The sequence below is a fragment of the Falco biarmicus genome, chromosome 2 (genome assembly GCF_023638135.1).
Source record: "Falco biarmicus isolate bFalBia1 chromosome 2, bFalBia1.pri, whole genome shotgun sequence".
Lineage (NCBI taxonomy): Eukaryota > Metazoa > Chordata > Aves > Falconiformes > Falconidae > Falco > Falco biarmicus.
In genome coordinates, this window is record NC_079289.1 from 121,498,652 (window position 1) to 121,513,976 (window position 15,325).

The window sequence follows — 15,325 nt, forward strand, 5'->3', positions numbered from 1 at the left end:
CAAGTCAGTTTACATATGTGTAATGGCTGTTTAATAAACTGCTCATGCTTTACTCTGAAGATGTAGAATTAGAATGAGTGAAAGTTAAAAGCGTAATATATTGTTACTAGAAAAAATGAAAGAGCAAAGGTATTACAGGTGAATCTTTATTCTTTCTCTGATAATTTTTTATATTACAAGGATTAAAAAAATTCCAAAATAGCAGGGAAAATATTTGTAAATACACTTTGCAATGTAATGGGTATTGTTTATACTTATGTAAAACTGCAACAAAATAAACCCACAACTTCGTATAGACTTCGCATCTGAAAACAACAATAAATACTAATCATGATGTAGTCAAGCTGCTGCAGAAATAGTTCTAGTCAGGTGGCATAAAATGATGATAAGAAAAACTTTGGGCAGTAGATAAAAGGTCAGAGGGATTCTGTATTAAATAAAGCTTATTTTTTCTAGCTCAGGCTGAGAAAAAACATGGACCTGAGGAATTTAAATCGACGCCTAAACCCGAATTGGTGCAAACTCAAAACATACTGGGTAACTAATTTTGCTGCTTTTTACCTTCTTTGTACATTAAATGCTTTTTTTCACCTCCAGCAGAATTTTTCTTCTACTTGCTGGATCCCCTTTGTATTGACTCCAAAGGAAGTCCTAATTAAAATTTCTGGTTCCCTTCATGTTTCCAGCAGCTGACACATGAAACAAAAAGCAGGATGCATCTAGCTCTGGCTGAACTGTGGCTGTTATATGTGTGATTATTGCTAGCAGATTTGACTGGGTGATTCAATCTTATTTTTCAAAGTAATGCTTTCTGTTTATCTGACCTGCGTGATTGACATCACATAAAATTTCCATCAGTAAAATCAACATCAATGATAGAATTGAAATAATGACCTCATTGATTTTCTTCTGAAGACAGGTCCATTTAGGCAACATCAGCAATGATGCAGAAGGAAAATTTTATATTGCCTGTTTATATAATTGTATTTACCCTGGAGGAAAAAAAGAGCTCTACTGATATTTTTTCAGAGATGTCTCAGAATGAGAGATTTGTGATCTAAATAGTAGTATTGTTAGTTTTATCATTTGGAGCAGCATCTACTTACTTCTGGTATTCAGAATTCTAAATTCTCAATGTTGATTATGTTGCCTGAATTTTAATCCCCAAACCATGCAAAATTATGAACACAAATCTAAACTTGAGGTTGTTGGGGTTTTTTCTAAACTTTGATTATATTTTTCTAAACCACAGATGGCATGCATATACAGGATGATGTATGGTAAAGTTAAAAATCATCAGCATTTGCAGGACTGAAAGACAGACCTTCACATGAAGAGGACTGCTAGTGCTTCTCAAGAAATGTATTTTTACATAATCCTATTGATTCATGTTAATGTCATACTCTCTCTTTTGTTTTCTTTTTCATTTACAGTTGCAAGCAGATTTCCAGATTTTACTGAAGCTAGATCATCAGTCAATCTAATTGTTAATAAGTTGAATCAGTTTTGGGTCTTTTAAGCATCATCAGCCTTGCTTGTTTTTTGCCATGCTTTTAAAGATGAAAATATGGAATGTAATCAACATGGGTCACTACTTAATTTCAAACTAGGTGGTCATAGTTACTGATGGATGTTCATTATCGAAATCCTGTGATTGATGGATCTTTATATTACAGTTAGGGAAAACGTGATTTTGTTCATATTCCACATACCTTTTTAATTGACAACGTAATGTGGTTTTTTTCCTAGGCTGGAACTATTTTTCTTTTTCATTAAAAATCATTGGTTTCAGGAGTGAGTGGTTTATAAGCCGAAAAATAGATCCATACTGTGTCTTGTAATATTCTTAATCAAGTAAAGCCTTGATTATTTCTTTTATCATAGTTCCTAATGAAATACAGACACTTCCTTCTGGATCCAGAATCTCTGATGCTCCAAAAAGTCCATTGACAGAACTTGGTAATTACTTTCTTTGTAAATTTGAGTAAGCTTCAGTGGAAAATTATCTAATTCTTTTGTTGTTTCTGTGGCTGGTAGGTTTAAATGCTTCAGCTGCTATAACCTAATTCTGTAGGTAAAGTAGGAGCCGTTAGCAAATTTCTTCTTTCATTCTAAGTCTGGTTTTGCTTTATTGTCATGACAGGATGCTCCAAATCAATGCTTCATTGTAAAAAACAAACAAACAAAAACTCGTGAGGATATTTGGGCTAACTTTTATCTATGGAGCAATGATGGCAATTTATACTTAGCTAAAATTGCTGCTTTTAGTTTTGTGATTTACTTGGAAGTACCCACCCCATAAGCTTCTGAGACTGTATTTCAGAGTTGGGAGTACTGTTCTAGCCAACATCAGTTCTGTGTGTTTTCATATAGTTTGCCAAATACTTGTATATTTGGTTAAAGTAGTGCCATAATTTATAGATTTTGTTGTGGTTTAAATATTCATAAAGTTTGCTTGTTTCTGGATTCATTAGTTGTTTGGCGAGGAACTTCAGGACACTTTGGGAAGGTCTGATATTTAAGGAAGTATGGTGGTACTCACATTTTCAAAATAGGTTTACCTGGGTTAGGGTCAAAATGTTGGGGTCAAAATCTTATTGCAAGAGGAAACACTCCTTTTCTTTCTTTCTTTTTTTTAAGTTATCTTTTATATAGCTACACATTTACATGTATGTTTATATGTATAGACATATGTATTTACCTATATGCATATGTCTCTATGTGTGTGTAGATATATGTATAAAGCCAAGAATTTATTGTTAGTGTAATGGAAATCTATCTATTTCAAGATTCTTATCTAATTCGAGAGTCACCATTAGTCTCGATTTAACTCTTGCAGTAAAAGAAAGAATATTAACGTATGTAGAGTACTTCCATACAGAAAAAGCCTCAATAATATCTGTAACATAATTAAAATAGTAACCCACAAGCTTCTTAGTTACTGCCTTTTTCCCCTGGTGTTTTGCTCACCCTTCCAGTGTACCTCTGGGTCCTAAGCTTGGTGATTTCATGCTTGTGTTAGTGATGAGTGAGGATGTTTCAGCAAGTTATGCGCATCTGGAGTCCTGTGTTGGGAGGACTGTGACGTTCATGTTGATGATTTCTTCCTTCTCTCTCTTCTTCTGCTGAAAGACACCTTAAATCTGGTTTTAAACATATATGGTGCCATTTGTGTTTGTTAGATACTATTTCTGTGTTCTTGTTACCTCTAAAGTAAATTTTGTCTGGCTCCAGGTGTGTAGTTTTTCTAACTGATCATTGCTGAGCTCTTTATGGCATGGCGTCCCATGCCTGTACTCATCCACACCATATCTGGTGTCTCCCCTTCTCAAGACCTCTGCTTTCATAACAGGCCTGTATTTCTCTGCACTGTGTCATTGTGTTAGTCACAGCTGTCTCATCCTACTGAAACAATGCTTGTTGGCGCTAGCTATATAAACAGCAATTACACTAGTTAACTGGAGTGACCTTGGATCAGTATGGAGTTATATTTCACTAAGCATTGCTCAAGAAGTTATCAAGTAATAGACAGCATACTTATATTTAATTCAGTCTGCCAAATTTTAAAATATTTTCCAGGAATAGCTCTTTCTGAAATGCATATTTGAACCAAATTCTCAAGAACATGAAAAATTACGTTCACAATTTGTTCTTAATTGACTACAACTTTTGACAGCTCTTTTCCAGATATGTTTGAGTGGATGGGGATACATACTTGCTTTCACTGTAGTGAAAGAAATTTGGCTAAATCCAGTTAGAGACAGCATTGGAGAGAGAGAGAGAGACTCGATGATTTAAGAACCTATTTGCGTAAATATAACTGAAAATCTGAAAATTATTAGGAATGGGAAGTATTTTTGCTTTCTGCTGGGGAATAAGAACATAATCCTATGTTTGTCTCAGTGGTAAAGGTAAAATAGTAAGAACACTTGAGGCAAAATAATTTTCATTCAAGTATTTATTCTGCTTTTGTTCTCATGTCTTCCATTCCTGCCGTGTAGTTCTACTTAGCAAAAATGGGATTTATTGTGTGAGGCTGGGCCCAGCCATTGGGTCAGCTGGAGCATCTGTGCTCCCCATGAAGTCAATGCTGAAGTCAAAGATACTCTGTGAGAGTGGGGAGGGGGGTCATACAGAGGAGATTTCTCTGCACTGTGCCTCTGCATGCCTTGAATCACCTGCTGTCATAAAGTCAGCAAAGAAAGCAAAATTTAATTTCTGAAGTTTGAGTGTGTGTGACCTGTATTCTGCCCTAGTTCCCCTGAAGACTTTTTTTCTTTATTTTTCTATCTCAATTGTACCAGAGGGAGACATCTCCATTGTTTTATAAACTCTCTGTGTGGTCGGTATATTTTGAATTCAAATGTTTCTGAAAAGATAGCTTTGTTAACATGTCTTCAATGTTCTGATGCCTTTGGGAGATCTCTCATAGTTCTTAGTGGATGTAAATGGATTGATGGAAGCTTTTGCCAAAAGCTGTGAGTCATACAGCTTTTGTTGTTGAAATTTTCTTCTCTATAAATATAGAATAGAATAGTTCCAGTGGGAAGGACCTACAATGATCATCTGGTCCAAGTGCTGAGTCCAGCTATATCAGGATGGAAACCTGAGATCATTTTTGTTAATGTGATAAGCTAGATTGAAAGTAAAGGGGAAAGCAGATCGAATAAATGAAGTAAGTGTTCACTTTTTGGCTTATATTCATATAGCCTACATTAGAAATGAACCCTACACCTAGTTGTTTGAATGTTTTTCTCAGTCTCAAGCATTCAGAGAAGTTTAATTTAAAAATTCTGATTAACTGTTTTTCAAAAAAACTCATCCTGGTAAAGACCAATTAAAAATACAGTTGGAAAATTTCTCTTTCAAATATATTGTAACCTACATGGGCACAAGTGACTGGTGCAGATAAGTTTACTGGAAAATACTTACTGGCCTGTTCACCCAGTTGAATAGGATCGGTTTCTTACAAGCAAGACTGTAGCACAAAACCTACATGAGGTGGAAACTCATTCATGATGGCCTTTAGGTAAGAATGCCCAATTCCACCTTGATTCCCTGTTTCAGTTGGAGCACACCCCAGGTTATCTATACTTTGAAATGTTATCTATGCTTTGAAGTGAAGTAACCATAAGGTCTTTGTAATAGTCTTCATTACAGCATAACAGATAAAAGATGCTGTTAACTAACGTCCATGATTATTTTACTGACTTCATTGCACTGCTGTTTTTTTTTAATATTTTCCCATTACACGTCCTCTTGAAATAGTTACATGTAATAGTAACCAGTTTATACAGACCTGTGAGTGCTATGAAGATCAAATGGATTGTGTTTGGGTTGCTTTGCTGTGAGGAAAAACCTCTTCAGTAATATAGATTCAGTCTGATTAGATAATGCATGCCTAAGTTTGAATAGGGTAAAAATTATTACGAAGAAGAGACATTCAAACCAAACAAAAACTTGCTAGTTACAGTTAAAATTAGATTTTGTATGACTTGCAAGGGGAGTGTCTCAGTATCATAATTTTTTTTTCATTTTTGCTTTTAGCTACTCAGGGTCCAGCCTTGAAATCCGTATCTATACTTTCTGCGGAAACCAGAGAGATGGAGACGGGTAATCAGCAGATTAGTTCCATAATTTTTTTCCGTTATTTTAGCATCACGTAGAACTGCAAATGGTAATTTTAAGATCTGCTTTAGAGTCTTGGCTACCAACACTCACAGAGAACTGCTTATTCACCATCCCTGTGTCTGTGTAACCAGCTGACAAACATACTTGTTAATGGCTTAAAAACTGCTTAAAGACAGTGTTGTGGTATCTCATCATTAGCTTCTTTCTTTTCGTATAGCTGCAGCGCTTATTCCAGAATTTAATAAGATAAAATTGCTTACTGAGAAGAATTCTTTTGGGCATGTGGAACTCAAATTTCAAGGCCAGAAGACTGTATTGTAAGCCATCATCTCCTGTTGCCATGACAGAGTTGTCTCATGTCTCACTTTCAGGCCATCTGCCGTGTTGCTTAGCTTTGCATTAGCATCATCTGGAATTGCACAGCCTTCACTAAGCTATTTGATGCTAATCCATTAAGTCACAGGTGTCTCAGCATTTTAAGCTCAGATTCTTTTTTCAGCTTTTGAGGAAACAAAGGCTGTTTCTTCAGGATCCAAAACATCTGGTACCACAGAAGTGCAACCAACCAGATCTAGTAATGATTTCTCATAAGATTAATCCTCTTGACAGAATTTTCGGAGGAGACATAGTGCCTCTCATTAAATAATTTGTTCAGTTTGACATAAATGTAGAATAACTGCAGGTATGGAAGTACCGTATCAAATAGGAGGTTTCTTTATGACATTTTGTAACTAGTAGTTTGAAGATTTTTCCATATTTGGCTACAGCATGTAATTCTTACCTTTAAAATGAAATCCAACCTACAGTGAATACTAAATTAAAATAAGCCTATCCACACCTGAGTTTCATAAGTGGAATATCCTGATTTACTGCAATACTCAAGAGTCCTAATAAATGAATGGAAACTGCGGAAATTTCAGCATCTTTTGAAAACGTAGCTCTTCTGTATAAACATAGATATAATTTTAAGTGCCCAGATTTCAAAACTGGCACTACAGAAACATGTCATTGAAGATTCAAACACTGGCTAGTTGGTCCTTAGAAAATTTCTATGATGTGCTTATCACAAGTGAAACATATTTTATAAGTGAGTTTGTAAGAGCTAGTTATTTACTTGGGGCCACTGACAGTTATCCAAAGGAAAAAAAAATAGTGAGATGAGAGCCAGTTGGAAAGATGTCACATTTTTAGCATGCCAGTAGTATAATGCCTGATGCATATGCTTTTGAAATAATTTAAATTTTGCAGGAAATCCTTTACTAGGATTGCAACTTTCAGCCTTTTTCATATCTGACAAAAGACAGTTTATATGTTTCATTTGGTACAGTTCCTGCTTTGTTATCCTTTTTCCTTCTCCAGTTTCAGCAGCAGGATATCCTCCTTCTTGATCCTCGAAATACTAGACAAAAATTCCATGCAGTCCCAATTCACTAATTTTTATTCATAATTTGTTCTCCTTTTTTCAGCAGCCTTGTATTTCTCCTTTTTAGCTCTATAGGACAACTTCTATTTGTGCAATTCTGCTAACAGTTTGGTCATTAGCTGTATTATGTGTCTGTGCATTAATGCATGTTTTTGGAAATTTTTTGCAAGTCATACTTAATATGTACATTTCAGAGTCTACCTTTCTGCAGAATGTAGTATGTTAAATGTTACCTAGAAGTTTCTTCAGCTCATAAAAGAATATGGTGCTGTGGCATGATGGTTATTGTCACTTCAAAACAATACAGCGATGATTTTTGGTTTTATTTTCCAGCTTCACGTGACTTTCTTGCTGTTACTTCTGCTCCCCAAACTTTTACAGCTTCAGAAATACCAGACACTGGTAAATTATAGTAATGTTATTTCAGAAGCATACCCTTTTGTTTGTTTGTTTGGTGCTGAAAAGTTTATTACTGCTTCCATGTTGATGATTTCAGACAGTTGGGTCTCACCCTACGTATTAGTTTTTCAAATCCTGTAACAGCAGCCTTAATCCTGGGATCTGGCAGAGCAGAGGTTTAAAGCAAAAATGCAGCTAGCTCACAGAGCCTGAATAATGCGCTATTGATCAAATGCGTGTGTCAGGAAGAGATTTAAATTTTGCAAGGCTTAAGACTGTTACAGTTGTGATTGTTTTCTTTCTCTCTTTCTTTCTATCTGTTTTTCAATGTCCATATACATTTTGCTGTTATTTTTCCTATGTATTGTCTTAAAATAAGAAAGTAAACACATCTCAGGCCAGCCCCTTCTGACTAAGCTAGACTTTGGGTATTAGCTTTGGAGATAGGTTGTTTTTCCTGTAGCCTTTGACATGTGAGAATGCTTAAGCCTTTTATGTACATACTTGTTCATGCTCAAGCCGTGCTGAAGAGGTGAGGGCAATGGGGAAGGTGGAGGAGAAAGGAAAGCAGTTCATTGCCCAAAACCTTACTCTGAGCCTACTAAGTTCTCTGCTGTATAACCTACTGGTTCTTGGCAATCCCAATACAGTTTTCAAAGAGTTCAGTTTTGTTGCACTGTTCTATAAAGCACCCTAATCCTAGGAAATTATTTTAAATCAGGTTAGTTCATTCTGTTATATGGAACCAAATCTGTTATATGGGACCTGAGACCTGGGACCAAATCTGATTGAAAAAAAATGGGCCAAAACAAGGAAACTGCATAGAGTTGAGTGACTTAATGAAGTGGTACTGAGAATCTTCCATCTCCTGAAATCACAGTTTTTCCAAGTTTTCTGAAGAATTCTTAACTTCATGGAAAGATATATTATAAGTTGTATAGCTGTTTTTTTCAGGTGCTGTTTAAGGCAAATGCATGTAAAACTATATATTGTTTTTCAAAGTCTTTGTGAACATTTGCACACATGGCAAAACTTGAGTAACATCTTCAGCTAAGTAGTTAGTAAAGGTATTTAAATACTTAGAAAAAATAAGCTTAATTTTATAAATAAATAATAATAAAAAATAATACTCTGAGAGAAATGGAAGGTAAAATTTCTCTCCCTCAAATCTTCCTCCTTAATTTATTTACATGAAGTTATTTCTCAGGTATATTTACTTTTTTTTTTTTTTGTTTTCCTGCAGCTAGTGATACTCCTGAGTTGGAAATATCCAGGTCCATAATTACTACAGAACCTCAGTTGTTAGAAACAGCACTGGGTAAAATTGATAATATGATTTTATTTAGTTTCTAAATATTTTGTTTTCATTTTTATCCTTGCTGCTATTTTTGGAAGCTTTGCGTTGCTTTAGTTGTCACCATCCCAGTAATTCATACCACTTACTGCTGCCAATAACTAGATTCTCATTTGCACACATCATTCATCTTTGTGTATGGGGGATTGGGGGCATAGAGGTGGCTCCCCTTTAGTTGGTTGGGTTTAGTTTTCTCATTATTGAGGTTCCCAGCTGTGGACCTGCCTTTCTCAGTTTTTGATTTGTTTTGTTTTGGGGTTCTTTTTCCTGTGCTGAGAGAAATTAACTGAAAGGGAATTAAGCGCTTAACATGTATTTCTGTATAATTTTTCCACAATCAGGTTGTTCTGATTAGCTTTATATTGCCTGGCCCACTGAGTATTTCCTGGATCACAAGGTGTTTTCTTACTACCTGCAATTCTTTATGTGCTAAGATTATTAAGTAGTAATAAAAATTCTCATTATTATGAATAATTAGGTCACATGCTTTCCACATTAAATTTCATACCAGCTTAACAGTTCAGGAGACACAGTAATGCCTAGCTGATTTGCAAGCAAATTTCCCTGTGCTTCTATTCTAACAATGTAACATTTGTCTGCTGAGTCCTGTGCTACCCATAGTTGCTCTGAGGCAATTAAGCCTTTTAACGCATGATTATCTTTTTGGATTTAGGTGAAAGGAAACCTCTTTCTTCAAGATCCACAACATCTGGCATGCCAGAAATGCCACTAACCTCAGCTGGTAATGATTTCTCTCTTCATTGTAGCTCTCCTGACATCTAGGCAGTCTCTCAAAAGACACGGCAATGCTTTGCTAAATGGAGGAGGGTTTCTGACTTGCTCTGTATAAAAGTGTAACTGGAGAGAGTTGTATCTGCTGCAACGTTTGAGAAATTTGGAATGAAATGTTGGAATGATAAGATAAATTTTTCTTATGTTTGTGAACGATTAGCTAGATTGTCCTACGGGGTTGTCATCCAGGTTTTCTTGTGTAGGATTGTTTACATATGAAGGCTTGCTATTTGGAATGGTTAAATAACTTCTAACATGTCAAATTTGGTCCTTTTGCACATTGGATGCAAAAGTTTTTTCATGTGTGGAAAAAGATTTAGCTGCTGTTCACCATGGGAAAATGCCAGATACTAATTTGGTTAGTGAGTCATTGAATATTACTAGAAAAGGTTCATGTGGAAGGGACCTTAACAAAATAATTTCAGTTTCCAAAGGTTGGGAATATCCGAAAATCCCACAGAAATCTCTAGAAACCATTACCTTATTGCCACCAACTTTATCTTTGTGCATGGTTGAAAACTGTCACCAACAATCTTGTCTCCCTTACATTCAGAGTCAAGCGAAGATGTGCAGTGCAAATGACTAAACACAAACTAGGTTTTTCACTGCTTTATGTATTAGATTGTGGATTTTCTCTGTGCAAAATTGGGACAAGAGTATGAGGAAGTCACTTTAATCAAGTTCCTTGTTCTTTAGTGTACAGTGGCATGATGGACTGTAGAAGTGTAAGCACTTGAAAGATGTGGTAGGATTCTGCAGAAAAATTGCCTTTTGTCACTTGTTTGCAGGCACTTTCCTGCAGAGTCACTGAGCTTTATTAGTGCCAAGGACTGAGATTTCTGACCCATAGAATGAAAGACTTCGTTGATTCGAGGGAAAACTGAGGTCAGAGTTGATCTCTGAATACAAAGGTGTGCCTCTTGGCTCCCATGTTCAGTTTGCAACAACTGCTTTTGGGGCATCTTTCAAGGAAATGTAAGGAGTGTTTTGGTGAAGTAGACATATAGCCATTTTTCTGCTGATGGAGAGGCATTTAGCTACTGAATTTCTAAGAATATTGTGTTAGTTTCAACCACGGCAAGAGAGTTGGCTGCCGATTTGATCGCTGAGTCAGGAGCTATTGCCAGGAGCAGGGGTGTGTTGCCCTAAATGCAGAGTTTTGGGGTGTTGTGAATCAGTGATGCTTGTGCTGCTGCGGCGAGACCGTGAGGGCATCTCAAGGTTATTTCCGTGTGTGTCTGTAGCAGCCCAGAGACTGGACCTGGAATCCGCCTCCCCTGCTTCACCGGGAACCACAAGGACTGTGATGGGTAAATAGCCAGTGATCCCCTTCCTATGCTGATGGCTTTGGCAACGCTTTTCTCTGCAGCCATGAGCCTGTTCAGACGTTTTTGGTGTCCTCAAAGGTGATCCACACCGCAGCTGGTCCCTTTCAGCTCGTTGTCAGGAATTGCTCCATCTGCAAGCTTTCTGCTGCCTTTTTTGGGGTTCCACTTCTAGGTGTCCTCTGTTACCTTGGGCTGCCTATGCCAGCTGCGAGGTAGTGTCATGCTGCTATGGGGGTGATGCTGTGGCGTGGAAGCCTGCCCCAAGCAGGGCCGCGTCTCCTTGTTTGTAGCTCTCTCTTGATGCAAGTCATGCAACAATAGCCCCTCTGAGGACCTGAAGGTGGGTTTTGTGTTTGATCTTAGCTACTCGAAGACCAAGGCTGAAGTCCACCACTCCTTCCTCACTGGCAACCCAGAAAACCCTGACGGGTAACTAGAAAAAGCCTTTCTTTTTCCATTTCCCCCTTTCTCTGTTGCTCCCCGTCACGCCTCCCACCCCAAACCACCTGGCATCCTTGTCATCTTCCATGGAGAGTATGAAGAACTGTTGGTGCAGCTTGCTTGCCAAAGCACTTGCCGCGCTTGCTCTGTGATTCTGCTGTTCGGTCCCATGCTTTTTCCATTGCTGATGGGCATTTTCTGCAGGGACTGAGGGATGGCTTGTGCAGGGGGTGCACTCTTGCACTTTGCCTTCAGCTGCCATTCCCCTGCTGCTTTGTGTTTTGGTAGCGGGTCTTCCTTTCTCTGGCACACTCAGGTACGACAGCATTCTTAGGAGGCAAATTGCATCTGGGCTGAGTGGGGCTGGTGCAGGGGGCTGGCACCGCGGTTGAGCTGCCCGCCAAAGTTCCCTGGTCGAAGGGTGCAGCCCTTGGTTGCTTCACCGCTGACTCTCAAGGTGGCTGGTTGTCATCTGCCCACACCTTTACATTGCCGTCACCTGGAAGAGGGAGTGCCCTGCTCTGCTCTACTGCTGCTTTTGAGGTCACGTTAGGGTTTTAAGAACGATGCCTCTTTTCAGCTTCTGGTGAACCTCAGCACGTTTCTTCAAAGTTCAAGCACCGGCAGCCTTTGGTGCTTGGCCGTGCTGCCGACCTGATCTGGTAAAGCTGTTTCTTGCAGATCCGGTAACATTGCAAGATGGGAATTGTCCCAAGATATGCTGAGCTTTTAGCTGAACTGTTATTTTTCTTGGGCCTAGACTGGGGTGAAGTGCAAGCGTAGAGATGGCATGGCCGTACGTGAAAGGCTGTGTTTGCTTATGGCATTGGATATGGCCCGTGACGACAATGGGTGGCGATGCTCGTGGCGATAGCGTCTTGCACACTGGGAGGTGTACAAGACCAGTTCTGCAGCCTGGGAGTATTTTTTGGCCCATGAGGTATCAAAAGCTTTATGTGAACAGGCTGGCAAACCCACAGACGTGAAGCTGAGTGCGAGTTGAAGTGTAATGAACCTTATTAAGTGTCTTGGAGTGTTATTGCACTTCTCTCTGTAGCAGTCTTGCTTTCATATCAGCTATGTCATGCACTTCAGAGGGAAATTACATTTCTTGCCTTGCAGTATTTAAAGGACTTTTGTTAGCTTTCTTGTTTTTACAGTGGAGAAATCAGGTATTTGTAATTATAACAAAACTTAAAAATTTGACTAGGGTAAGGATATTTCTTTCCCTGTCTGGTGATGTTGTCTGTTTACATTCTTATATTTTTGCTGATTTTTTTAATTAGGCTTTTTTCAGTATCATCACCTTGTGTATTTGCTTTCTGTTTGCTTCCCTTAGCCCAGTGTTCTTGTGCTTTTTCAGCCTTACATTCCTATTAAACTTGTGGGAATTTTTTTTCCATTCTACTTGCGATGTTCCATTTCATTTTTTCATCATATCTATGTGGGTTTGCACATCTTTGCATATTAACCTTTCTCTTTTTAAAATTTTGCTTGTTTTGCAGAATATGTTTTTATGGTTTTTTTTTCAGTTCTTTATTATTCACACACCAAAACATCAAGTCCATGGTTGCAGATGATGCCGAGGTGTGATGGCTCATGTATTTTGTTAATAATAAGCCACAATTTTTTTTCCAGCCTCAAATGACTTTCTACATGTTACTTCTACTCCCCAAACATCTACATCTGCAAAAATGTCAGAGCGAGAGACTGGTAAATGGCATTTGTTATATTTCCCATCCTTGATCTTTCTTGATGTTTAAGTAGCACTATTCCAATGTTTGTTATTTGTCCTGGCCTTTTAATTTTGTCTACCATGGTCTTTCATTTGTTCATTAAGGCTTCATATTGTTTGTAATGCCAGGGTCCAGCAGTTCTAGCCTCAAGTGAGTGATCCTGATATGATCCGGCTATTTGAGGGTGGTATCACATTCCTGCAGGCTTGGGGCAGAGCGGCAGGGAGTGGGGAGAATTCGGCAGATGAGAGGTGAAACTGTCCAGCTTTGATGGATTTTGGTTTGTCAGTGTAACAGTTATCCCTTGGGGACAGAATGTTTTGTCTTTAGCTAGGAGGCACTTTTAAAGAGATTTGCTGGTTGAACATTTGGTTCAGCTTCGTAAAGTTGTCTCTAATAGTCAAAAGACCGCAGTGCAGTACAGCATTTTGTTATTAAAAATTATTTTTACGGTGATTTCTGCTAATAACTTACATTTATTTCTCCCCATATATTTATGGAAAACATAGTTTTGTAGGCAGAATATGTGCTTTTGTATTTCAGCATGAGATTTTACCCAGAATGTAGTCATAAAAAAAAGAGGGTTGCTGTGGGGGTCCCATCTGTGTTTCTGTTCACACTAGGATGATTGAAGCAAGTCATATTTTATTACATTATTATATTAAATATCATTCTTTTTCTGGGGACCAACTTTAAAATTAGTTGGCTTGATTCTGCAGTATACTATGCTGAGAAAACAAAGCAAGCATGTGCAAAGCTGGCTTCTGAGTCAAAAATTAGTTTAAGCTATTCTTCATCTCTTCTTGATATGTTTACAAGTGGTGTTCAGTATTGTAAGAGCAGTGAGCATTATTCTTTTTGAATAGACTTACGTAAGTGCTATACAATGCTTGTGTGTCAAAAGATGCATGTCTTATGGCCTGATTGAAATATCTTTATTTGTAAATTGTTGAACATGCACAGATTACATGAAAACATAAGACTGTGGGTACTCCACATTTGCTAAACATACAGACACAATATTAGGAGTCTCTGGAAGGATTTGGTCCTTAATTTTAAGTGCACGGGTTCAAAAGTGCTAAGTGGTATGAACTGAAAAGTGCTTTGAGAATAGTAAGGCTATATTTCCTTGGTCAGGATGTTTAAAGTAGAATAAAAGCCTCAAATAATGTAAAATTAATTCAGGTCTGTGTTTGCTACTCATTTGCGCTTTCGTACTCTTATTTTGTTGGTGTATTGGTAGAACAGGTGGCTGAGTTGCTCTGAAATCCATTTGGTTGGTTATCCACTGTGTGCAGGAATGAGTAACTGCCCAAAGTACAGAACAGGGGTGTATCAGACATTGAAGTCTTCAGTGTAAGACAGCTGTATAAGTTTTTGGTTCTTTTAAGTTACACGTTCCAGCTCAGTGCTGATAATTTTTTCAATTTTATGATTCTAAAACTTATAAATGGACAGCTTCTTGTATTTGTTGCTGTATTGGTTAAGTGCAGCTTAGTAAACATAGCTACAGACAAAGTGAATTTGTTAGCAATCTATTTGTAAGAGGCAATGTGCTCTAAAATCCTAACACATGACAATGACATATTTCTCTATTACAGTACCTATTCAAGTGCCTTTCAAACCTGTTACATCTGACAGCAGTGAAGTGGAATTGGGTAAACGATCATTAACATCTTTTGTCATCTGGAGATTAGTTTAATACAACATACATACACTGTTCTTGTTTTCCTTAGTCTTAATTGTTGAACTGTGGTCAGTGTTCTACTTTCTCATTGCAGATATATTTAGAAAAGCCTTAGCTTTTATCTGTTGCAGAATTCACACTGGACACAAACATGATGCAGCTGCGTTAATACTCCGTGGGTGGTACTGACAGTTATCTTGCCTCTGTGTCAATGCAGTATTTTTGTTTCCATTTAAAGTTGCAGACTCTCTTTTATCCAAGGTCATTTCAGTCAAATCAAACCATCTTCATTAGAAGGAAAACTTTTAGCAGCTAGTGAGGTGTGACTTTACTGCTCTCTGTGACATGTTCTCTCAGAACTACCACAGCATTCTCTCTTGATGTAAAGGGTTGGGCTATTTAGATTTCTTACTGTCTTTCAATGAATCATGAGTGTTCTTAACATCAAGAGCACCTACTCTTCACTTTTTCATATATCACTGCCCATAGAAATAGAGCATGTTTCTTTCATGCCAGTTGTGTAAATTTTCTAAT

The 15,325-nt window shown here is 37.7% G+C and overlaps 1 protein-coding gene across 1 annotated transcript in view; it reads left to right on the top strand.

Moving 5' to 3' along the window:
- Window positions 1-15,325, top strand: part of ABI3BP (ABI family member 3 binding protein) — a 166,177-nt gene that overhangs the window by 67,052 nt on the left and 83,800 nt on the right. The window contains 11 exon segments of the mRNA XM_056329210.1: window positions 457-537; window positions 1,885-1,959; window positions 5,548-5,613; window positions 6,131-6,205; window positions 7,388-7,456; window positions 8,697-8,771; window positions 9,481-9,549; window positions 10,844-10,909; window positions 11,291-11,356; window positions 13,007-13,081; window positions 14,706-14,762. Coding sequence (XP_056185185.1) covers window positions 457-537; window positions 1,885-1,959; window positions 5,548-5,613; window positions 6,131-6,205; window positions 7,388-7,456; window positions 8,697-8,771; window positions 9,481-9,549; window positions 10,844-10,909; window positions 11,291-11,356; window positions 13,007-13,081; window positions 14,706-14,762 — 774 coding nt within the window.